At 36.1% G+C, this 24,063-nt stretch overlaps 1 protein-coding gene across 6 annotated transcripts in view; it reads left to right on the forward strand.

Moving 5' to 3' along the window:
- REV3L (REV3 like, DNA directed polymerase zeta catalytic subunit) overlaps window positions 1–24,063 on the forward strand; it is a 177,340-nt gene that overhangs the window by 40,330 nt on the left and 112,947 nt on the right. For all 6 annotated transcript variants that reach the window (XR_012033687.1, XR_012033686.1, XM_072831739.1 and 3 more), the window contains 3 exons: window positions 12,421–12,610; window positions 18,474–18,548; window positions 23,349–23,509. Coding sequence is in view for 4 of the 6 variants with exons in the window: in XM_072831739.1 (XP_072687840.1) it covers window positions 12,421–12,610; window positions 18,474–18,548; window positions 23,349–23,509 (426 nt within the window). In the remaining 2 variants the exon portion in view is untranslated. The remainder of the gene's footprint in view (window positions 1–12,420; window positions 12,611–18,473; window positions 18,549–23,348; window positions 23,510–24,063) is intronic.

Here is a 24,063-nt window from a genome sequence, read left to right on the forward strand (position 1 = left end):
ATGAGATTAAAACCTTTTTTAGAATTAGGCAGTATTTCCCTTGATAGTCTCTTGAATTGCATGAATTCTACCTCAGTATCTTTCACCAAGCCCAGCAGCTTAATTTTCCTGACTTACAGACCCAGACACTAGTCACTTTTCTTCAGCTGAGCTCTAGTTGAAATAGTTGGCCCATGATCAGGGCCATGGTTTATGAAAACTATGAACTTCATCTTTTAAACAGAAGCACACTCAGTTGCCTCTTCTCAATACAAGATACTTCCACTTTAGATATACCAAGGAATTCAGAGACACTAAGGAATAACAGATTTATATACCCTATCTCATGATGCTAGATAAGTTTATTGACTGGGCACACTAGCACCATTTAATTGTGTTCCCACATTCATTCTCTCTCCACCTGAGTCCCTTGATTCCTTCCTATACAGTGAATAAAATGCTCATATGATGTGATTCCACTGTATATAAACATATGTATAACAAGTTCATAATATATTTTTATAAGTGCTCTGAAGACATAAATGAGGAAACAAGTTGTGCACTTACTTTTATAGGTAAAGGAAGGTGTATAAAGTTGAAATAGCAAGGGAGCTAGCTGGTCCCTAAAGAATGAGAAGCAGTTATAGTATTTTCCATCTAAATACTAATCATATAAATATTTTTTGAAGATAATAAAAAATCAGCCCGTTTCCTATTTTTCCTCAGTGAAGAATTCTTCTGGTTACAGAGTATGTTAATTAATTCAAGGAAATATATTGAGCATGTTTAAGACATGACTGAGGCAAAGGATTCCAGTCCTGTGTCTTCTTTGGCTTATATGATGCTTGTATAAGTTCTCTTCATTTTGCGTAGCACCCCAAATTGTACTGGTGAATGTAAAATGGGAAAATTGATCTTTCCCATTGAGTTGAGAGAGATATGGCAAAATAATGTGTCCTTTGACTACCTGCCAGTTCTGGGTAGTTGTACATCTGCCATTTGTTATTTGTTTTTTTCTGTGTCTTATGCTCTTTTGTTTTATTCTTCCATTATAGTCTTCTTATATGCTAAGTAGATATTTTCTAGTATACTACTTTAATTCCATTTTTCTTCCTTCTTCCCTTTCTTCCCTCCCTCCCTCCCTCCCTCTCTTTTTCTGTTTTTTAGTTACTTTTTTCATGGTTACTCTGGGTATTACACTTAACATCTTAATTTAAGACATCTTAGTTTGGATTAATCCCAATTTAATTTTCATCCAGGCATATCTCATTGTCCTTCACTTTGCTGTGTTTTGCAGATACTTTTTTTTTTTTTTTCTTTTCAACAAATTAAAGGTTTGTGGCAGCCCTGCATTAAGCAAGTCTGTCAGCACCATTTTTCCAACAGCACTTGATCATTTGGTATCTGCGTCACGTTTTGGTAACTTGCATTTTGAACTTTCATTATTGTATTTGCTATGGTGATCCGTGATCAGTGATTATGACTTGCTGAAAGCCCAGATGATGGCTAGTATTTTTTAGCAAGGAAATATTTTTTTTTTGCAAGGAAATATTTTTTAAGGTGCATATATCATTTTTAAAAATATAATGCTATTGCGCATTTAATAGACTATATTATAGTGTGGAACATAACTTTTGTATGTACCAGGAAACCAAAAAATGCATTTGAATCACTTTATTGCAGTATTTGCTTTATTGCAGTGGTCTGAAACAGAACCCACAATATTGCTATGCCTGTATATATAAAACCATTGTTCCATTATAACATCATTTGTGCAAATAACATCATTACACGTTATAAGCCCATCAATACAATCTTATAATTATAACTTTTGCATCTGTCTTAAATGAGATAGAAGGAAAGAATTACAAAAATACATGTTTATTATCTTTTGTGTTTACCTAAATAGTCATCTTTATGGGTATTCTTTACTGCTTAGTGTGGATTTAAGATGTTGTCTGTCTATTATCCTTTTGTTTTAGCCTGGAATGAAATCCCCTTTACTATTTCTTATAGGTCAGGCCTGCTAGTGAAAGATTCTCTCAATTTTCATTTAGCTGGGAATATCTTAATTTCTTCTTTCTTCCTATCTCACCCATATCTCCTTTGTTTTTAAAGAGTAGTTTTGCTAGATATCAAATTCTTGCTTAACAGTCTTTTTCTTTCAGGGCACCTGGGTGGCTCAGTAGGTTGTCTGCCTTGGCTCAGGTCATGATCCCAGGGTCCTGGGTTCGAGCTCCCTGCTTAGTGGGGAGCCTGCTTCTCCCTCTCCCACTCCCCCTGCTTGTGCATGTGCTCTCTCTTTCTTTTTCTCAAATAAATAAGATCTTAAAAAAAAAAAAATCTTCTTTCATTACTTGGACTATGTCATCCTACTGGCTTCCATGTTTTCTAATGAGATGTCAGCTCTTAACCTTATTGAGGAAATTTTGTGCATGATGAATTGCTTTTGTCACTTTCAAGATTTTGTCTTTGGCAGTTTGGTTATGATGCATCTTGGCATGGATCTATTTGAGTTTCTCCTACTTGCAATTTTTTGAGCTTAGATACACAGATTGTTTCCATCGAATTTGGGAATTTTTTGCCATTCTGTTTTCAGATATTCATTCCATCTTTCTCTGTCTCCTCTTCTGCTGAAGCTCATGTTATGTATATGTTGACAGAATCCCATAAATCTCTGACACCCTGTTACTTTTTCTTCATTCTTTTTTTTTTTTTTTTTTTTGTTCCTCAGATTGGAGAATGTCAACTGACCTGTCTTCAAGTTTACTGATTCTTCTACCAGTTCAGATGTGCTCTTTACTTTCTTTAGTAAATTTTTCATTTCATGTTGCCCTTCTAACACCAAAATTTCTTTTTTTAACACCAACATTTCTATTTCATTCTTTTTTATTTTGTTTTATTTGACAGAGCACAAGCAGGGGGAGTGGCAGGCAGAGAGAGAGGGAGAAGCAGGCTCCCTAATGAGCAAGGAGCCGGTTCCGGGCCTCAATCCTAGGACCCTGGGATCATGATCTGAGTCGAGGGCAGACACTTTACCAACCGAGCCACACAGGCGCCCCTAATTCTTTTTTTATAATTTTTGTCTATTCATTTATATCTTCTGTTAGGTAAGACATGATTGTCAAACGTTCCTTTAATTCTTAGACATAATCTTTTCTTTAAAATTTCTTTTTTAAGATTTTATTTGAGAGAGTTTAGGCATGGGGAGAGGAACAAAGGGAGAGGGAGAGAGAGAGACTCTCAAGTAGAGTCCTCACTGAGTACAGAGCCTGATGCAGGACTCAATCTTACAACCCTGAGATCCCGACCTGAACTGGAACCAAGAGTCAGCTGCTTAACTGACTGAGCCACCAGGTGCCCTTGTTCTTTGAAATGTTTTTAATAGCTGGTTTAAAGTCTTTGTCTAGGGCAGCCCCGGTGGCACAGCAGTTTAGTGCTGCCTGCAGCCCAGGGTGTGATCCTTGGGACCTGGGATTGAGTCCCATGTCAGGCTCCCTGAATGGAGCCTGCTTCTCCCTCTGTCTGTGTCTCTGCCTCTCTCTCTCTGTGTCTCTATGAATAAATAAATAAAATCTTTAAAAAAAAAGAAAAAGAAAGTCTTTGTCTAGTAAGATGAATTTTTGAGCTTTCTCAGAGGCAGTTTTATTGACTTCTTTTTTCCCTGTGTATGGGTCATGCTTCTCTCTTTTTTTTATATGTCTTATCATTTTTTTGTTGTTAGAAACTAGACATTTTAAATATTTTGATAGTTAAGGAAATCATATTCTTCCCTATCCCCAGGTTTGTTCTTGCTCTGTTGTTGGTGATGTTATTTATTTAGTGCCTTTCTTAGATTAATCCTGTACAGTGTCTATTCTTTGAAGTCCCTACTCATCCAACCTATTGGTTAGTTAATGGTTGGCCAGAGATTCTTTTAAATACCTTGAGCCAATAGGCATCCTTCCACCTTTTGTTGAGGAGCTCTGAATATGTGTGTGTGTGAGTGCAAAGCCTCAAGTTCAGCCATCTTGAAAGATTAGGGCCTTTTCAGCTTTTTTGAGCATGCAGACAGCTCCAACATGTGCATAGCCTTCTAAATTTCCAGGGCTATGTCAAAACCTTGTAAGTTCTCATGGACATGTTAGTCCTCAGTTTTTCCTTTTAAGTTTGTGTTCAGCCTCTTACTAGCTGCAACTGATAAAAACTGCCTTAGGTAACTGTGATGTTAAACAGTTGCTGCTAATTGTTTTCCATAAAGATACTGCAGATAGGACTATACCCAGGGAGTAAGCTCTGAGTCTGATCAAATAAAGTCCTGAGAATGGAGCTTTTCAATGAGCTGCCAGGCAGGTCACATGGTGACAGTTTTCTGTGATTGGGCTTTTGGGGAACTGCAAATCTATTTTGGTCTCTCCATTGCCTGCTTGCCTGGCTGTTTTCACAGCTGTTCTGGAGCTCATGGCAGGGTAGGGATAGGTAGATGAGATTGGATTACCAGGGCAAGTTAGAACACCATAAAACTTGTTGTTCTTGCTAAGATTCACCTGCTTTTCTTGAATAAACACTCTGGATTATCACAAGCCTTTTAGTTTATTTCCAAAATGCTGAAAAAAGTTGATTTCAACAGAATATGCCAGTGTTCTTGTTGCCTTTATGGAGAAGCAGGTTTTTTAAGGTTGTTCTTCTGCCATTCTGAAGTGTTTCTATATAGTTTATCTGTGTCCTTCCAGTTTCTTATCCAGCCTCTCATAGCTTGCATTTCTCTTGTGCGTTTCTCCTGGCCCTTGGAACTCTCTGGTTCCATGGCTAACAAACTTATATTTTCAGGTATTCACTGTTACTTCTCTTTCTTGACTGGCAGCCCTCCCAGGGGCTCATTCTCTCATATCCTACATAAATCAAAATCCTTTTATTCCTTCCTTAAATATTAGTATTCCTCAAGTTTCTGACCTATGCCCCTTCTTTTGTCTGTGTATTCTCTTGAGCATTTTTTTATCCATCTGTTATTCAGACTCCCCAATCTGTTGTCTTCTCTACCCAGATCTCTTTCTTAAGCTCTACATTTGTGTACCTAATTGTGTTTAATGTAAATCTCCATTTGGAAATTCTTTAAACATGTAAAATTCCACAAGTTCAAAATAGAAATCAGCCTACTCTCCTTTCTCAGTTTTCTTTGAATGACATTCATAATCTATCCAGTTGCCTAAACCAGAAGTTTGCATCATCCTTGATTCTTTCTCTTTTACTCTACTCCCAAATTCCAATCAGTTATCTCTAAATTCTGTGCCCTAAGTCCTTCTTGGTGTTTTCTCCATCAATACTGACGTTTCTCTCCTGAATTACTCCAGTAACCTCCTAAACATATTTTCCTATTAAAATGCTGTCCCTAGTTTCTCCACAGTGTGTCCACCAGGGAACTTTATAAAATGCAAACTCACATAGGTCACAGAATCTACACACACACACACACACACACTCACATTTACACATGCATACTTGTCCTTTCTCTCCCTTGCACTCTTTGCTCCTTCCTAACTACATTTTTCCTGTTCCCATACCATGTATATTCTCATTTGCTTTCAGATTTTGTATGTACTGCAACATTCTTTCTCACTTTGCTCTTCTGAGTTGCTTCCTCTGGGAAGCCTTTCTATGTTCTTACAAATCTGAGATACTTTTGAACATAGACTTGTCATACTGTAATTGCCTGTTTACTCATCTCTATCTCTGAGTAGAATGTAAAAAGTTCATGAGTTCAAGGACTATGATTATGAGCAGCCCAGGTCTAACACCTAATATTGGACTTTAATAAAGAGTTTGAAGAATGGAGAATTTATGCCTGTGTTTATGAATAATAAAACCCATTGTGTTTAGCACTGGAAAAACAAAGATGTGTTAGACAAATGTATAAATAAAATAGACCTTTGAAACATCTGGTGCTTGAGAGATATAGTTCTGTTAGTAATGTGGGATTGGTAACTTAAAGCCAATGATTCTTTTTTTCTAAGATTTTATTTTCTTGAGAGAGGAATGAAAGAGTGGGGGGAGGATCAGAGGGAGAGGGACAAGCAGACTCCATCCTGAGCATGGAGCCCAATGTGGGACTTGATCCCACAACATTGAGATCATGACCTGAGCCAGAATCAAGAGTTAGATGCTCAAGCATGCAGGCACCCCAAAGCCAATGATCCTGAATAAAGCCATGTACGCTTTAGTTGAAGAAATAAATGGCATGAATAAATATGAAACCCCAAAGCATTATTTACAAATGAAAAGAGAAAATGAAGAGAAACTGAGAACAGAAAGTTATATACATATGCCCTTTGTAAAGTTAATTATTATACTTAGGTTTTTGTTGGTGGATGGGTTTTTTGTTTTTTGTTTTTTTTTAATTTCTAGGTCATTTAGAAGTAGGTGACTTCTTCCTGCCTTTCTCTTTCAGAAATTATATAATATGTAGAAAAAATACATATACAAAAAGAAAATTTTAAATTATCTCCCTTAATGTGTTATACATATTTTTATAATTGAAATAAGCCTGAATATCACCTGAAATAAATATATCATAAATATCTCTTCATGCCAAGAAATATACTGCAACACCATCTGTTGCTGAGGTTGGCAAACTTTCTGTAAAGGGCATATAGTATATATTTTAGGCTTTGGAAGCTAGAAGGTCTCTGTTGGAACTACTCAACTCTGCCAGTAGCAAAGCAGCAAGAGACCATTCCAAATGGATGTGGTATAATAAATTTGTATTTACGAAAACAGGCAGTAAGCAAATTGGTATGAGAGTCATAGACGTGATGTAGATAGATCATAATTTCCTATTTTTGAAAATTTACAATTTTTTTTACTATTGGTAATATTGTCTAAGCATCTTAATATTTAAATCTCTGTGTACATTCTTAATTTTTTTCTTAGATGATGGGTGATATAACACTGCTTTCTTAAGTGACTTTGAGTTTTGCTTGGTTCATTTTGCAGTTTTATGGGAATGGGGAAAGAAAGAGTGAAACTTTAGAAAGAAGCAAAGACAGACTTTGCTTGGAGGGATACAGACTGAGGTAATGACAGTGATATAAAACTTAAAAAGATATTCTAGGAAGAAAATATGAAAAACTCGATAAATAAACCTTTCCTGTTCACACACCAAGTTTTTCTATTTGATAGCTCTGGAGAGTTTTGTTTAAAATCTTGTGTATATTGAGTTTGAGATTTGGGAGATGGGATTGCAAGTTACAGAATAAGCATTTCTTACTCCGTTTTCTAGGATACTCTTGAGCCAGTGTGATTTTGATTATGGTGACCAGTCATCTTATTTTAAAAAGAAAAGAAAAAAGAAGATGTTAAGCTTTTCTGTTCTGGGTGAAGGCTAATCAGTTAGAGCAGGGATTGGCATAACTACTCTCCATGGACCAAATCTCTCCCACTGCCTGTTTTCATAAATGAAATCTTATTGGAACAACATGGTTATGCCCATTCACTTACATATATACTGTCTGTGGCTGCTTTTGGGCTACAGTGGCAGAGTTAAGGAGTTGTTTCACAACAGTATGGCCCATAAGGTCTAAAATATGTTACTTTACAGAAAACTTTGCAGACCTAGAACTAGAGGAATGGTACATGTTAGTCTGTTTATCAAAAATGTATCTGCAAAAAATACAGGTAATTTTCCTATGGATAAACTAGTAAGATTTTAGATGCACCATTTAATGAAGAGACCAAACCTAGGCATTTAAAATGCAGAAGAAAATGTGGGAAAATGGCATAAGAAATGTTGGAATACAGAGGACTTAATGTTTAGTGTACACCTAAATTCTATAAAAGATTAGATTCATGGGCAGCTGGGTGGCTCAGAGGTTTAGCGCCGCCTTCAGCCCAGGGTGTGATCCTGGGGTCCTGTGATCGAGTCCCATGTCGGGCTCCCTGCATGGAGCCTGCTTCTCCCTCTGCCTGGGTCTCTGCCTTTCTCTCTGTCTCAGTCTCTCATGAATTAATAAATAAAATCTTAAAAAAAAAAAAAAGATTAGATTCATAGTATGTACCTAAGTCCTGGCTGTTATAGAGACACCTACCTTAGTTAGAGAAGCCCTGCTTACATAGAGTTGGTAAGTAGCCAGCTCCACACAGTTTTGCCATGGCGTCTTTAAAAGCCAGCAGTTATGCTGTGACAAGTCTGTGTGGAGCTTTCCTGAAACAGCTTTATTGCAATTTCTGAATTAGTCAACAGCAGTCAAACTGGAAAGCCCAAACTCTTCAAAACTTTTGAAACCTGTGTGTGTAGGCTTATTCTCCCAACCACAGTCTCCATTCCTACTGAGTGTGCTGCCTTAATTCAGTTTGACCTGACAGTAAGAGAGGACATTCAGAAATTAGAGACATGAAGAATGCCAGTTGCTTGCTTGCTTTGGATCCACATGTTACTTAGACATAGCTTAATATTCTTTTTTTTTTTAAGGTTTTATTTATTTATTCATGAGAGAGGCAAAAGGAGAAGCAGGCTCCCTGTGGGGAGCCTGATGGACTCAATCCCAGGACCCCAGATCATGACCTGAGCCAAAGGCAGATGCTCAACCACTGAGCCACCCAGGCGCCCCAGAGCTTAATGTTCTAAACTGTTTAAGAAAGAATCCCAAATCACTTAGCAAGGTTTCAAAATAGCAAAGCTTTTGCTAATTTTATTCTTTTTTTTTTTTTTTTTTAAGATTTTATTTATTTATTCATGAGAGACAGAGGCAGAGGGAGAGGCGGGATCCCTGCAGGGAGCCCGATGTGGGACTCGATCCCGGAACTCTGGGATCATGCCCTGGGCCAAAGGCAGATGCTCAACCACTGAGCCACCCAGACGTCCCACTTTCACTAATTTTATAAAAACATTCTTAATCCTGTGTGTGGAGCTCTTTGGAGTATAGTGAGAGAGCCTCTGGATTGAAGTCACAAGTCACTAACTAGATGTTGCAGAAACCTGAGTACACAGCACCAGCGACCTGCCTCTGAACTTATTTTATGAGAGAAACCATTAATTGAATGTTTAAGCCACTGATTTGAGGGTGTTTTCTCTATAGCTGAATCTACTTCTAACTGATGAGGGGTAGGATAGCTTATCTCGAAGGGACTTTACTATGTGTGGCCCCACACATTTGTGTTGGGGTAGAGCTGATGGAGGGAAATTTATAGAAGTGGTCTGTATCTTGTCAAAAATAAAGCAGTGCTATTATGGAACTACAAATTTTACAATAATAAGAGACCACTGTTGCCAAAGAGAAATTGACTCTCACATTCATTTTTATGTATTTTATTCCTTGTTAACTTTTTGAATTTATTTTATCTTGTTTCTCATCATTTTCTTTTCTGTGATACTCATTCTGTATTAGAGCCATTAAGTACAATGCCAACAATTCGTGCTGTGTTCTTCAGGAGGTTGTTCTTAGGGAAAGGTGGTAAGGCACTGAGCCATCCCTAGCTGCTGGAGAACCAGAGGGAGGTACATCTGTGTTGATGTAGTGATTGCAGTTTTGCCTGGGACTGTGGGTTATTCAGGGTAATAAGGTGCTATAAGCTAGGGACTCTTCCCAACACCCATGTCCCCCTATAATTGTGTTATCCTTAGTTGTATCAAAGTCCCTCTATTTTCACAGATTCATTTTTTCAGATACTCAAGACTTTTACATGCTTGTTTCTCCTTAAGGAGTTACTCTATTTTGCTAAGTGTTTGTTCATCCATTTAATAAATATTAATCACATGTTAGGTGCTTTGTGCTGGGTCCTGGGGATATTATGATCATTCAAACAGGGTACCAACTCCAAAGAATTTTCAAATGGGAGAGTCAAATAAAACAGGCATTTATATTACAAAATAAGAACTGAGGAGTTAAAGATTAAGGAAACCAACATTTACTTTTTTAAAAATTGAAGCAAAAAATAAATAATTGAAGCAGCATGGTTAGATTTTATTGATCTGCTTCTAAATTTTGATTCAGTTATCTAGTAGATATGTGATTTTAGGAAAGTTAACCTTTATGATACTTGAAAGGTTGTGTTAAATGTTTTAGAAATAAATGTATGTAAAGCACTTAGTTCACTGTCTACTGAGTAAATCATTTCTGCTTTTTTCCCCTAAATCATACACCACAAATTATTGTAATTTTAAAGCCTCCATAGAAAGATACTATCTTTGGCCACTGCTTCATAGGAGACCTGAAAAGTGGCGATTAAAAAAAAAAAAAAATTCTGTGAACTTTGAACATCCGCCCTGTGAAGAAACTTAGAAGAAATCAGATTTTATAATTATTTCTTGTAAAATTTCTCCAAATTTCCATTATTGAGATATATGGACTGTAAAATTATTATCTTAGGAACTTAGAAAATTGCTTATAAAATAAACTATAACATTAACTCTTGTTTTGTTTTTTAAAGATTTATTTATTCAAGAGAGAGAATGCACGGAGTGAGGGGTGGAGAGAGTCTTAAGCAGACTCCACACTGAATGCAGAACCCAATGCCAGGCTGGATCTCACAACCCTGAGATCAGGACCTTAGGCCAAAACCAAGAGTTGGACACTCAACCGACTATACCACCTAGGCACCCCACTATTACACTAATTCCGTAATCACTGGTCTCAGATTTGTTTGTCAACTTAAAAGAGAATACTTCTCTGTCTCCCCACCTTCCTTACTCCATGTTTAGCATGCCACTTGCTCTTAACTAAATTGTGGCTTGGTTTAGTGTCCTCAGTGATCATGGGTATAACATTTTTTCATGAAATGTTTAAAAAGCATTCAAGTAGATCATCAGTAAATTAATATATTTTTAAAGACTCATTCATTGTTACAATTTTATTTTTTTCTATTTTAAGAATTAAGAAACTAAAAAAAAAAAAAGAATTAAGAAACTACAGTATTTGGGAGATGGTACCATGTTTGAAATGAAACAAAATAATCAAAGAATTTGCTTTTAACTGAAAGTCTTTTTCTCCCCATTCCTTTGAAATTAAGCAACATAACTGCTGCTAAAAATAGAAACTGGTCTAACAGCAGCACAATTTGTAATTCTTCAGAGGTGTGAAAGTTGGTAGTTGAAATCGGATTACCACACTTTAGAGGGTATAGATCTTATTCCATTGTATGATTGGTCTTTCCAATTTTGCTATGCCGTATCTAATAACTGCTCCAGATTTGTTAATTCTGTTACAGTTGTACCTTAAAAGTAAGATACACTGATGTTCATTGTAGAAAGTATGAAATATAACAGTAGAACTTAGAATTAGTCTCTGTGTATTTTATCTAAATCATTCTAAGTTATAAATAGGAAAAAGTACGCAAACAAATAGTTTCCTACCAAAAAAGAGAAAAAGCCCAGTGAAACAGTGGGATAAGAGTTGGGGAAGGAGTGTAAGGATTGTGCTAGCAGGCAGTATAGTGATAGCACATGAGAAAATGGTATCTTCTTCCATCACTGCCATTCTCTCTGTTTGAAGTCGACAAATGGCATGTACCCCCGAGGAACTAGGGACAGAGCTCTGAGGACAGGAGCCACTTCTATACAGCCCTGCCAGATTCAGGAGAGTAATGGTGCATCTGTTTTCTGTTGCTGCTGGTGTTACTTAACCTTGTCATGGATGTGTTACTGTTTCTGTGGCACTCCTTTTGTGGGTTCTTACCCATATTACTTTCTTTATCATGGCTGTACCTGATTGTCTGTTTGCAGGTCAGCACCATTTACCCCTTTTGCACCCTTGCCTGATATAACAGCTTCCTGGGAAGTGTGCATGCTTGTTTTTTCACCTCTCATTGTGTCTCCTCCTGTGCCACTCCACCAAATGTGCAATTTAGATATCTAGAAATCTATTACAGACAAATGATCTGTAGGGGTTTTCTTTTTATTTTTGTCTTGGGTTTTTTTTTTTTTTCCCTAATAGCAAAATGTCATGTTTACCCTTTCCAAAATCCTTCTTCCCACCCTTCTAGCAAAAATTCCACATACTAGAACTGCTGTTACCCTCTCCTTTCTCCCAGAGCAGTCTCTGTCTCAGGGAAGTCTCTTGTTTGAAAACCTGTATGCCAAGACAGACATGCATTGATTTATTTAATAAACTTTCAGTGACTTTTTGTCAGCTTCATAACACTGTGCTAAGTGGTATTATTATAGGGTAATTCAGTGAAGTATATTAATATAAAGCCGGTTAGATTGTAAGGTAAAATATTCAAACATATTTTCACCAAACTACTATTTCAGTCATACTGTAATGCTTATGTTTACAAAATGCTTCTAAATGTTCTGTTGTGAAATGTAGTTAATATAGGTGGCTTTAATTATGGGTTAATTTTCTTCAACTCTTATCCTAAGTAAAGCTGTGTTATCATTAGAACATTAAAATGATTTGCATTCTGATCTTCATAATGTTAAAATTTTAAAATGCATTTCAAGACTAAACTTTATAATGTGTTACATTTTAGGTCAGAAGACATGTCTTCATCTGCATGGCATCTTTCCTTACCTCTATGTGCCATACGATGGTTATGGACAGCAGCCAGAAAGCTATCTTTCTCAGATGGCATTCAGTATCGACAGAGCACTTAATGTGGCTTTAGGCAATCCATCTTCCACTGCTCAGCACGTGTTCAAAGTGTCATTAGTATCAGGAATGTAAGTATATGTTAACATCTTTTTAAATTTCTGTATTTAAAAATCTGTATTTTTAGTACTATTTCAAGTAAAGGAAACCTATTTGATTCAAAGATACTCTCTCTTCTAATCTGATGGAAATGGGGCAAATTTTATGCTGTAATTTTTTAAAGTAAATTTTTATGATAGTAAAAGATAGATGGTTTAACCTTTTCCATTTCTCCACTTCTTAGAACTGTAGAAGTTCGTGTAATTTGTTTATCACATAATTTACTGAGCACCTTCCATGTGCTAGGCACTTTTCTAGGTGCTTGGGATATATTGGTGAACAAAACAAAGATTCCTGCCCCCATGAAGGTATAATGGGAAACAGAAAATAACCAACAGATATGAAATAGATTCATTTATTTATTACATGGTTGTATTATGGAACAAAGATGGAGAAGCAGTATATGAAGGATCAGGAGTGAAGGGTAGGGAAGTGGACTGGTAGCAGTTTTATATAGGGTAATCAGGGAGGGTGTCATTGACAAAGTAAATGACATTTGAGCAAAGACTTGAAGGTAAGGAAGTAGGAATAACATGGAGATGACTTGAAGGGAGGGAAAATAGAGTAGGACAAAATGTGGTTAGAGAGGGATGAATGGATGGATATTATATGTTGACCAATAGTTCTTTTTTGTTGTTGTTGTTGTTTGTGTTTTAAAGATTTTATTTCTTTATTCATGAGGGAGAGAGAGACAGAGACATAGGCAGAGGGAGAAGCTGGCTCCATGCAGGGAACCTGATGGGGGACTCGATCCCTGGTCTCCAGTATCAGGCCCTGGGCTGAAGGCGGCACTAAACTGCTGAGCCACTGGGCTGCTCTGGCCAGTGGTTCTTAAAGTATGGTTTCCAGGATCACCAACATAAGCTTTACCTGATTTGACAACTATGAGAATGTACCTGTCAGTTCTCTAAATACAGGGAAAGTAATTGAACAATGGCCCCACTACCACCCTGAAATCTTTCTATTATTCCATTTGAACTGAAGCTGCTTTTCATAGATGACTCCTAGCCAGTGACTAAGCCTAATAAGGATACTAAGGCCTGTTTCTGGGAGACCCTTGAAGACTCTGAAGGCCTTTCTGCGCTTTGATTAAAATCACACTGCAATAGAAGACATTTCTACTGATCTTCGCTCTGTCCCTCTCTCATTCACTTGAGATCAGATGTGTAAGTTTGGTGGCTATCCTAGCTTCTCCTGGGTCCCTCCTCATTTTCTTTCACAAGTGTTTCCCCTAATAAATTTCTTGTACATATTGGCATCTACTTCTCAGAGGATTCAGAATAACATACTTGGGAACTTATTTAGAATATATTCTTGGGTCCCACTCTAGACCTAATGAATCAGGAACTCTGGTGATAGAGCCCAGCAATTTGTTTTAATAATAAGCCTTTGTAATGATTCTGATGCAGTTTGAGAACCACTGTGATAGGCTGTTGTGAGGACTTAACTTTTACTCTGAGCTACTGTAGGAATTTGAATATCCACTCTAACTTAAACTTGAAAGGATTACTTTAGCAGTTCTGTGAAGAGTAGATCATTGAGGGATAAAGATAAAAGCAAGAGAGAGCATTAGGACTCTGTTTGATTAATATGGGTGAAATGAGAAAATATGGTAGCTTGCACTTGAGTAGTAGTGGAAATAATGAGATGTGGTCAGCTTCTGGGTCTGTTCTTGGGGGTTAATAAGCTTTGCTATCTGATTGGATGAAGGTTGTGCCAGGGGTCAAAGATGACTATAAAATTTTGAGTCCATGCTGCTAAAAGGATGGAAGGCAGGCAGAGCATGCTGGCAGGAAAGATTTGGAGCTCATACTAGAACACTCTGAATTGATATGTTCATATGAAATCTATCTTAAATCTGTCTACTTCCACCTTAATTTAGGCTTTCCTCTGGACCACCACAGTATCCTTTTAATTGAATTTTCTTCTATTTTTGTCTTGCTCTAGAGCCATAAAAATACTCCTCGTATAACATACATTGAATCCTTTAAAAATCATTTAAAATATTTAAATGGGTTCATATTGCTCATAGAATAAATTTAAGCTTCTAACCACAGCCTATATGATCTGACCCTTTCCTGCCTCTGTAATTTAGTTTATTATGTTCCATCTAGAAACATAGGTCTTCTTTCAGTTCCTCTAATGGACTGAGCTCTTTCCCAGCTTTGTACATGCAATTTGTTTTCCTTAGGTGCTCTACCCGTCTCTAATCCTTCAAATCCTTCACCTCTCCAGAGAAGTTTTCTCTGACTTCCCTACTTAAAATAGGTGTCATTATTATTATTCTGATGTCTGCCCATTTTTTGTTTCCTTCAGCACTAATATAGTTGGAGTTGTTCTGTTTGTTCACTTAATTATGTATTTCTCCCACCAGCATGTAAACTCCACAAGAAAAAGGACCGTGTTTGTCTTGTCCACCGTTACATCCTTAGTACTTGTATGGTGTTGGGCATTTAGTAGGTATGGCTCAGTAACTATTTTGGTTGCATAAATGAATGAGGTAGAAGTTCACATTTGTCCTATGAGAGTCACAATTAGATTAAAGATAATTATCAACTTTATATTCCAATTTTTTTGTGTTTAATAGTTTCTAGGAACTTTGATATGCATATTCTCATTTCAAAGTTGAATTTCCAAGCAACCTAGTAAAATAAATAGTTACCAGTCCTTTCTTTTCTTTTTTTTTCCCCAAAGTAAGCTCTTCCCCCAATGTGGGTCTTAAACTCAAGACTTTGAGATCAAGAGTTGTATGCTCTACCAACTGAGCCAGCCAGACAACCCAGTCACCAGTCTTTCTGTATTTTTGATGATTATTTTCTTAAAGACGTCATCATATTTTTAAGAATCTGAATCCCGAGGCAAAAGATGAGCTGTTCTATATAGCTGCCATTCTCTTTTTCCTTTTATTCTAATTTTTTCCTAAACTGGATCTCTTTTTGCTTACCATACATTCTAGCTTCTATTATTATTCTAGTCCTTCAATTTTTCCTACTTTAAGGTAGACAGTGTTGCATCTAGCTACCAAATTAAACTACAGGTTTAATTCTAGTCTTTTTAGATAATGCATTATCCTGAGGCTAGGTCAAGAGATAGGATATGACCTTAGGCTCTTTCTGGAATTCCTTACCACTCAGCTACCATGATTCTCAAAATCTCCTATAAAGAGATTTTTAATCTATCTAAGTTTATTGGGATCTTTTGCTATCCATTTTCATTTTCTTTCTCACTGTTATATTAAAAAACAATTATCAGATATAATTTTAAGCATAAAATATCTATACAAACTCTGTTCCATTCTACTTTCTTCTGTCCAAAGGGTCTCCCTCTTGAGGAATACTTTTGGCAAAATCAGCTGAAGCCAACAGCAGGAAGTAAGGGTTGCAGGTTAAGTTATATAGAAGCATAAAATGGAATTTATAGAATTTCCAGGCTATATTTTGGAGAAGTAGATGTGAAAACAGAATCCTAGGGTGCCTGGGTGTCTCAAGTTGGTTAAGTATTTGCTTTCGGCTCAGGTTATGATCTCAGAGTCCGGGGATCAAGTCCTTCATCGGGCTCCTCTGCCTGCCCCTCTCTCTCTCTCTCTCTCTCTCTCTCTCTCTCTCTCTCTCTGTCTCTCATGAATAAATAAATAAAATATTTAAAAATATTTAAATTTAACATTTAAAAATATTAAAATATTTAATAAAAATATTAATCTAAAATGCACCAGAATCCTAAATTTATAAAGACTTAACTTATATTCAGTTTTTGAAATTTATGAAATTTTAATTGGAAAACCCTAAAGATTGTTAGTAAAACCAAAGCAAAGATAGCATGTACTACACTACATAATTTTTTTTCCTATTTATCTGGCTAAAAATAACTCATGTCTCCAGTTAGCTATATTTACATGAAAAATACCATAGCACGAGGACTAAATAGTTGAATTTTGCCAGTGAGAGAGAATGAAATCATTCATGTAATGTGTCTTTGTTTCATGGCAACAGAAATGAGATAAAGAGCAGCAAAGTAGACGGGAAGTGGTTGTGTTTTTTTTGTTGTTTTTTTTTGTTTTTTTTTTAAAGGGTGGACCCTTTTTGGGGGAGAAAAAGAAGGGCAAGGAATTAGGAATTATGGTCAGAGGTGACTTTTCTGAGGAGGTGAGTCTGAGTAGAAGTCTGAATGAAGATCAAAAGCAAACCATACCAGGGTTAAGGGCAAGCTTTCCAGGCAGAGAGGATGGCAAGTTACTTGAGAGTGGATCAAGTTAGAGGAACTAAAATGTTTAGAATTTCTAAAGGAAGAGTTATAGGACCTAAGATTGGAGTGAGTAGCAAGAACAAGATAACTTTTTAGGCCTTGGTAAATAGTTGGACTTTTTTTGGATAGAAATTGCTTTACAGGGTGCCTGGGTGGCTCAGTCCGTTAAGCATCTGCTTTTGGCTTCGGTCATGGTCCCGGGGTACTCGTATCCAGCCACCCCATTAGGCTCTCTGCTCAGTAGAGAGCCTGCTTCTCCCTCTCCCTCTGCCCCTCCCCCAACTCGTGTTCTCTTTTTCTTGAATAAAGTCTTTAAAGAAAGAAGAAGAAATGGCTTTACAACAATCGTATAGCTGGCTCTTACCTAAAAGCTTAAAATAGCTAGGGTGAAAAAAAAAAAAGTTTATACTCCAAATAATGACTTTACTGCCAAATTACTTCTGTATTTGATGTCTACTACTCTGTCAGACATGACAGAAATGATGTCCTTATGAGGGTAAGTTCTATCTAGTGTCCATTATAAAGGGACAATATTTTTTACATGAAAGTTGAATGGGTTTATCTACCTAAAGGCTTAACCAGCCACTTATTTACAGATAAACTCCGGGGAGATACAAAACTTTTTATTTTTTGTGCATATTCATACTTGTTTATATTTATACTTTAATTCTATTGTCTTTGAGAGGGATAGTCTAGGGCTGGCTCAGTTGGTGGAGCGTGTGATTCTTGATCTCAGGGTTGTAAGTTCAAGCCCCACTTTGGGCATGGAGCATACTTAAAAAAAAAAGAATAAGAAAATAGTAGTCTGTATATCAGAAGTACTAGTATGGTTTCATATCCTCCTGCAGTGATGTAACATGATATTCCAACTTATTTTATCTTGCACTGAAGACTGGTACCTTACCATGTAGATTTTTCCTTCTTCCTTTTTCCATTCCAGCTAATGCTCTTGAGAAAATTCCAGCCTCAACATAATTAGGGTCCTTAAGTAAGGCTATGGTCTTTTCAATCTCTTAAGTTCCTGTCTACACAGTTTTCATAGCCTTTGTTGGATTTGGATATGTGTTATGTACACACACTCACATGTGTACATATATGATAGGTAAATTATCTCTGGCTAGTGAACTTGCAAAATTAATAATAAACAGAAACAAATAAGCAAAGTAACATGAATGCTGTTAATTTAAGGACTTTATTAATGAAGAATTTATCGCTTTTGACAGAAAGAAATGGGAAATAGGTGAACGTGCTTAAAAGATCTGTTTTTCTCATACATGGTTAGAGTAAAGAGAAAAGATCTATTTTTTAATAGTCCTTATGATTGAAATTAAGGTATAAATAGTTTGCCACCCTTTTTGTCTCTAGTTTTTTGAGAGTAGTATTTCTAAACTTTAATTTCCGTATTATACATATGGTTTATGTAGGTTTAATTGAAAGGTTTTGGAATGGTTTTGTTTGTTTGGTTTTTGGGGTTTTGGATAATATGTATAAATAAGTGAATTAGGTCAGCTGAATCTAATTAGGGCAGTAAGTTGCATTACTTCATCTCTTAATGCTGAAAATAATTTGAAATATCTTTTTCCTTTATTTCAGGCCTTTTTATGGTTATCATGAGAAGGAAAAACACTTTATGAAGATCTATCTTTACAATCCTGCAATGGTGAAAAGGTACAAAGAGAAAAATGTGGATAGCTGTCACTTAAGTATTTTAATAATGAAAAGAAAAATCTAGATGACAGGATTATATCATTTGTAGCATTATTAAAGAAAGAGATCATAATATGTGTATATTTATGTGCGTGCAAAGAGAGAGCTATGGCTTGGCCTCTAGGAAGGATATTTTAAGAGTGAAAGGGACCTTGCTTTATAGCCCCTTACTGCTGCTTTTTTGTCTTATGTTTAGAAAGCTTGTACAAGTAGATAAAAAATGATGGCTGCCTTGTAGGATGCCCTGCCAGCCAGAGCAAATGTTCAGTACCAGGAGAAACTTGCTATTTAGTTTCAAAGCAAAAAGAAATGTGTGAGAGTGAGGCCAGAGTGTAAGGGCTTCAGATAACTCAAAATCCTGTTGACTCTTTATTAATATTAATGAAATTTTATATCCCAGGCTTTTTATGTTTCTGGTTTTGTTTTGTTTTTTCCTTCTCCCAGTAAGTCTCTGTATCTTATTTTGTTAATGGTCCTGGAGCCTAAGTTATTGATGTCAGGAAGGGCAATATATAAAGAAGACTTCAGTCATCCTCTGGGGCTCAAAACAAGGGTTTCCACTCTGTGTGGTGATGAGCTAGGGTAAAAGCATCCTTGGAGAAGTGCTATTTTTTTATTTTTTTTTTTTTTTTGGAAGATCTCTTTGCTAGTAAGTACTAGGTTTCAGAAGGTAACCTTTTTCTGTGAGACACAAAGTGAATGTTTCCCAGAGTGAATTTAGGCACTAAGAGAGGCACGACAACCAAGGATGTGAGGTTTATTCTGAATTAGGCCAACTGAATGCTTCACTGAAGCACTGCCCTAATCCCAGTGGTTAAGCCCTTCTTCAAGTAAGTAACCAGTGAAAACTAGTTTTCTCTATAATCTGCTCCTACCCTTATCCCAAACAGCTTCTATTATGTAGGGTACCAAAACAGTTTTTTCAGAATAGGCACTTAACAAGCAATGATGTGTCTTGTACCACTTCCCCTTGGTCACACTTTCACATATCCATGGAGTCCAAAAGATCAATCCCTGTGAATTTTTACCCTCTCTTGCACACACAGTGGTAAGAGAGTAAACATTAATCATTTTTAATCTTTCTCATTCCCAAGTATGCTAGAGGGGTGCCATGAATAAAATTTGCTTACATCTTTAAAAATAATTCTATGTGAAGTATAAATCTAATCTGTTTTTCTTCCTTATGCCTATAGCAATCAAGTACTTATTAAACTATTTCCAGTAAGTTTGCTTTAAATAACATAGTTTATCACTGTGCCAATCTGAAATTCCCTGATTTATTGAGAGATTTATTTATTCATTCATTTCAAAATAAATATTTGTAAAATGCCTACATTATTTAATGCACTATGGAGTTTGCTGGGTAAACAGTGAACAAAGTTTGCATGGTTCCTGCCCTTAGGGATCTTATAGCATATAAGAAGATAGAAACAGTAAACAAATAACCCAAATATGTAACAGGAAGTTGTGATACATGCCATGAAGGAAAAGGATTCTATGACAGAAAATATTTTCCTCCCTTTTGATTATTTTTTAATACCTTTATACACGAATCATTTATGTTATACTATTTAACTAGTATGGAATGCAGTGGTTAGTGTAGATTCTGAAACCAGATTACCTGTATTCAAAATCTGGCTCTGCTATTTACCTGCTAGGAGACCTTAGGCAAGTTATTTAATCTCTCTGTGACATATTTTCTCATCTGTAAGTAGGATTGATGTTAATGCATGTTGTTCTGATAATCAAATGGTCTTAATATCTGTAAATCGCTCAGAACAGTACCTGGCATATTATAAGTGCTGTGTTGGCTATACTATATATGCAACACATTACAGTACAACTTACCTTTACCCTTGGTCTTAACTTTTTTCCTAGAGGCAGATAAATTTTTAAGAATGTGGTATGCCCTTCTTTTCATACATAATATATGTACATATGTGCACATATTTAATCTTTAAAAAGATTCAAAAAAAAAATTCCACATACAGGAGCGCCTGGGTGGCTCAGTCAGTTGAGCATCTGCCTTTGGCTCAGGTCATGATCCCAGGGGCCTGGGATCAAGCCCCTGAGTCAGGCTCCCTGCTCAGCAGAGAGTCTGCTTCTCCTTCTGCCCTTCCCTCTGGCTCCTTCTCTCTCTCTCTCTCTCTTTCTCAAATTAATAAAAATCTTTTAAAAAAATTTCGACATATAATTAGTGTCCTGCTAGAATGTAAGTCTACAAAGATTTTTTTCTGCTATATTTGCTGCTTAATCGTCAATGTTTAGAATGTATGTCTAGTATATAGTAGTCAATAACTTTTTGTAGAATGAATATTGTTTAGAGACTGGCCTCTTGCTTTCTCTACTTGCTCATCTCCTGTGAGCTTTACTTCCATTCTTCTTAAACTACCTACTCACTACACCCTGGAATTTGTTCTACCTCTGAGATTTTAAATGCAAACATCTTGCATTCTCTCTAGGATAGAGAAATCACTACAGATTGTTGCCACTATGAATTCATGGTCTTCAACTTCACCTGGGCCCTGCCCTGCCTTATTTCTGTTTTTCTCTAATCCTTTTCATCTTTCTCCACCCTCTTACTCAAATGTTAAGCCCCTTCTATGGCTTTGCCTCCCTACTTCATAGTGAAAGTGGAACCCATCAGTCTAGAAAAGTGATTGTCAAAGTGTGTGCATCAGGGATTCCTTTGACCCTTTCAGAGGATCTGTGTGGTCAAAATCAGACTCCTATGTTGCTAAATCCAATTAACACCTTTTTGTCCTTAATTTTGACCTTATGTCTGTGCTAATAGTTTAAAATAACCCCAGGTGTTAAATTTCTTTGCTGTAAGCCTCTTTTGATTTTCCTTTTACCTGTCTGAGCATTCATATTCCATTTTGTTCCTCATTTAACATCTGCAGCTGTGCTTGGGGTTATATGTCTTATGCTTTTATCTTTTCTCCCTATCCTCTCTTCTCACTGTCTAGCCTTATCTACTCTTATGGCTTAGTTTTTTCTTTTTGTTAATCTTTATGCATTCGATATCCAGATATATATATCAATAGCCTAAATTTTCCTTCAGGGCTCTGGATCAATGTATCAGACCATCTGCTGGGTAAATAAAATAGGTCTACACTTAAAAGTAAAGGCTCAAAAAAAAAAAAAAAAAGTAAAGGCTCACAAAGCAGAGAATATTTTAATTTTAGCTCTTCCATTTTTAATTTATATGATTTTGGACAACTTTTTAATCTAAGACTCAGTTTCTCTATAAAGTGGGAATAATAATATAGGGTGTAGTGAGGATTACTTGAAATTAAACATTTAAAACACCTAACATAATGTCCAGTACATACTCCTTAAATATATGTTAGCTACCTCTGCTGTGTAAATAAAGTTATTCTTACCCTCATTTTTCACTGTCCTTCATGGTCAGTATTTTCATGGAAATCTACCTGGATACCCCACAATACCTAAACCCCAGTATTCTTATTCCCCCTCTAAAAATATCTGCAAAGAAGCCTGTTTTCTTCCAGTCCTTTCTATTTCAGTAAACGTGGCACCACCAAGAAATCTAAGCATCTCCTCAACCCCTTTTCTACCACATCCTCTACATCTAGTCAGTCATCGAGGCCTGACTGTCTCATTCCGTGTATGTCCCCTGAATCAACATATTGCTATGATCAAGCCACCATCATCTTAGTTTTTTCACAATAGCCTTCTGATTTCCTGTCTCTAGTCCTGTGTATTTTCCAGCTAACTTGGTCATTTTTCTTTCATGCTGTGTACTTCAAAGGCAAATTCTGCTATCTCTTCAAATGTCTTAGTAGGCTTTACATGACCTGACTTTGCATTCGCTCTCTAGCCCACACTCTGAGACATACCACAACCTCTGTCACTAAGCCCACTCAGTGATTTCAGTTCCCAAGTAAGCCGTATTTTCTTATGACCCTTTACATGTCTAATTTTGTTTGTGTGAAAAATAGTACTCTTCCCTTTCTTCAGAAAAGTATCTTTAATTCGTCATTTAGTCTCCTCTTGGAGATTTCTCTTCAAGAAGACTTCGCAGAAACAACCTCTATACCTTCATCTTATTAATATCCCTTCTAGATGTTTCCTATACTTCCCTTGTATAGCATTTACACTTTTTATAATTGCCTATTGTTTGTATTCCCCATCATGAAGGAAAAATAACTCAAGAGAAGAAAAATGGTAATATTTCTGAGTGGTGGATTTGGGTCATAAATCCTTTTTTGGAACTTTTTATAATCTTTTAAAATGTTTTTCTCAATTTTAAAAGGGAAAAGCTCTTTTTGTTGTTGTTGTTTTTTGTTGTTGTTGTTGTTTTTTAAGATTTTATTTTTAAGTAATCTCTATACCCAACGTGGAACTCAAACTTAGAACCCTGCGATCAAGAGTCACATGTTCCACTGACTGAGCCAGGCAGCTGCCCCAGGAAAAGCTCATATTTTAAAAACTTCTGACATTTTGGTTCTTTAATATTTAGTATATTAATATATATAGTAACTAATATATACAAGTTAGTTTTAGAAGTCAAAATACTCATCCACGAAGTTTTTTGAAATTTTCTTTGAGTGTGCAGCTTACTTTAAAACTTAACCTAAACTAGTAATTTCTAACAAGGTACACATTTCCAGTGAAATTGAAATAAAAAATTTGTAAGCTAATACAATGGATTTCATTCTCTATAGTAGTGTAATGTTTCACTTAACATTTTAGGAACCATAATTTTGTGATACAACCTTTTTTTTTCTAATTTAGGATATGTGAACTTTTGCAAAGTGGAGCCATAATGAATAAATTTTACCAGCCTCATGAAGCGCATATTCCCTACCTCCTACAGCTGTTCATTGACTACAATCTCTATGGAATGAATTTAATAAATCTGGCTGCTGTCAAGTTCCGAAAAGCGAGAAGGAAAAGTAAGGTTAATTTCCCAAGTTCAAATTAACGCTTTGAAACAAGGATTATGTAATTGATGATTTATAAAATCAACATATATTTAGGAAATAACTGCTGGACAAAGAATAAAAAGAAATACACAAAATGGTATAAGGATTTATTCGAAAAAGAATCTCAAAAGAAATTTTTTGGGTAATAACTATTGAAATATAATTCACATACCATACAACTCATTTAAAATGGACAATTCATTGGCTTTTAGAATTTTCACAGAGTTGTACAACCATCATCACAGTCAAATTTAGAACATTTTCAACACCTCTTAAAGAAACCCTGTAGTCTTTAGCAGTCACCTCTATTCCTCCCATGCCTCCCACCCCTAAATTAACAACTAATCTATTTTCTGTCTCTATATGTTTGCCAGCCTGCACATTTTCCATAAATGGAATCATATGGGGTGTTTTTCTCACTTAGCCTGACGTTTTCAAGGTTCATCCATGTTGTAACATATATTAGTGTTTTATTCCTTTTTATGGCCAAATAATGCTCTATTTTATGAACATACTACATTTTG

The sequence above is a fragment of the Canis lupus genome, chromosome 7, assembly GCF_048164855.1.
Source record: "Canis lupus baileyi chromosome 7, mCanLup2.hap1, whole genome shotgun sequence".
Lineage (NCBI taxonomy): Eukaryota > Metazoa > Chordata > Mammalia > Carnivora > Canidae > Canis > Canis lupus.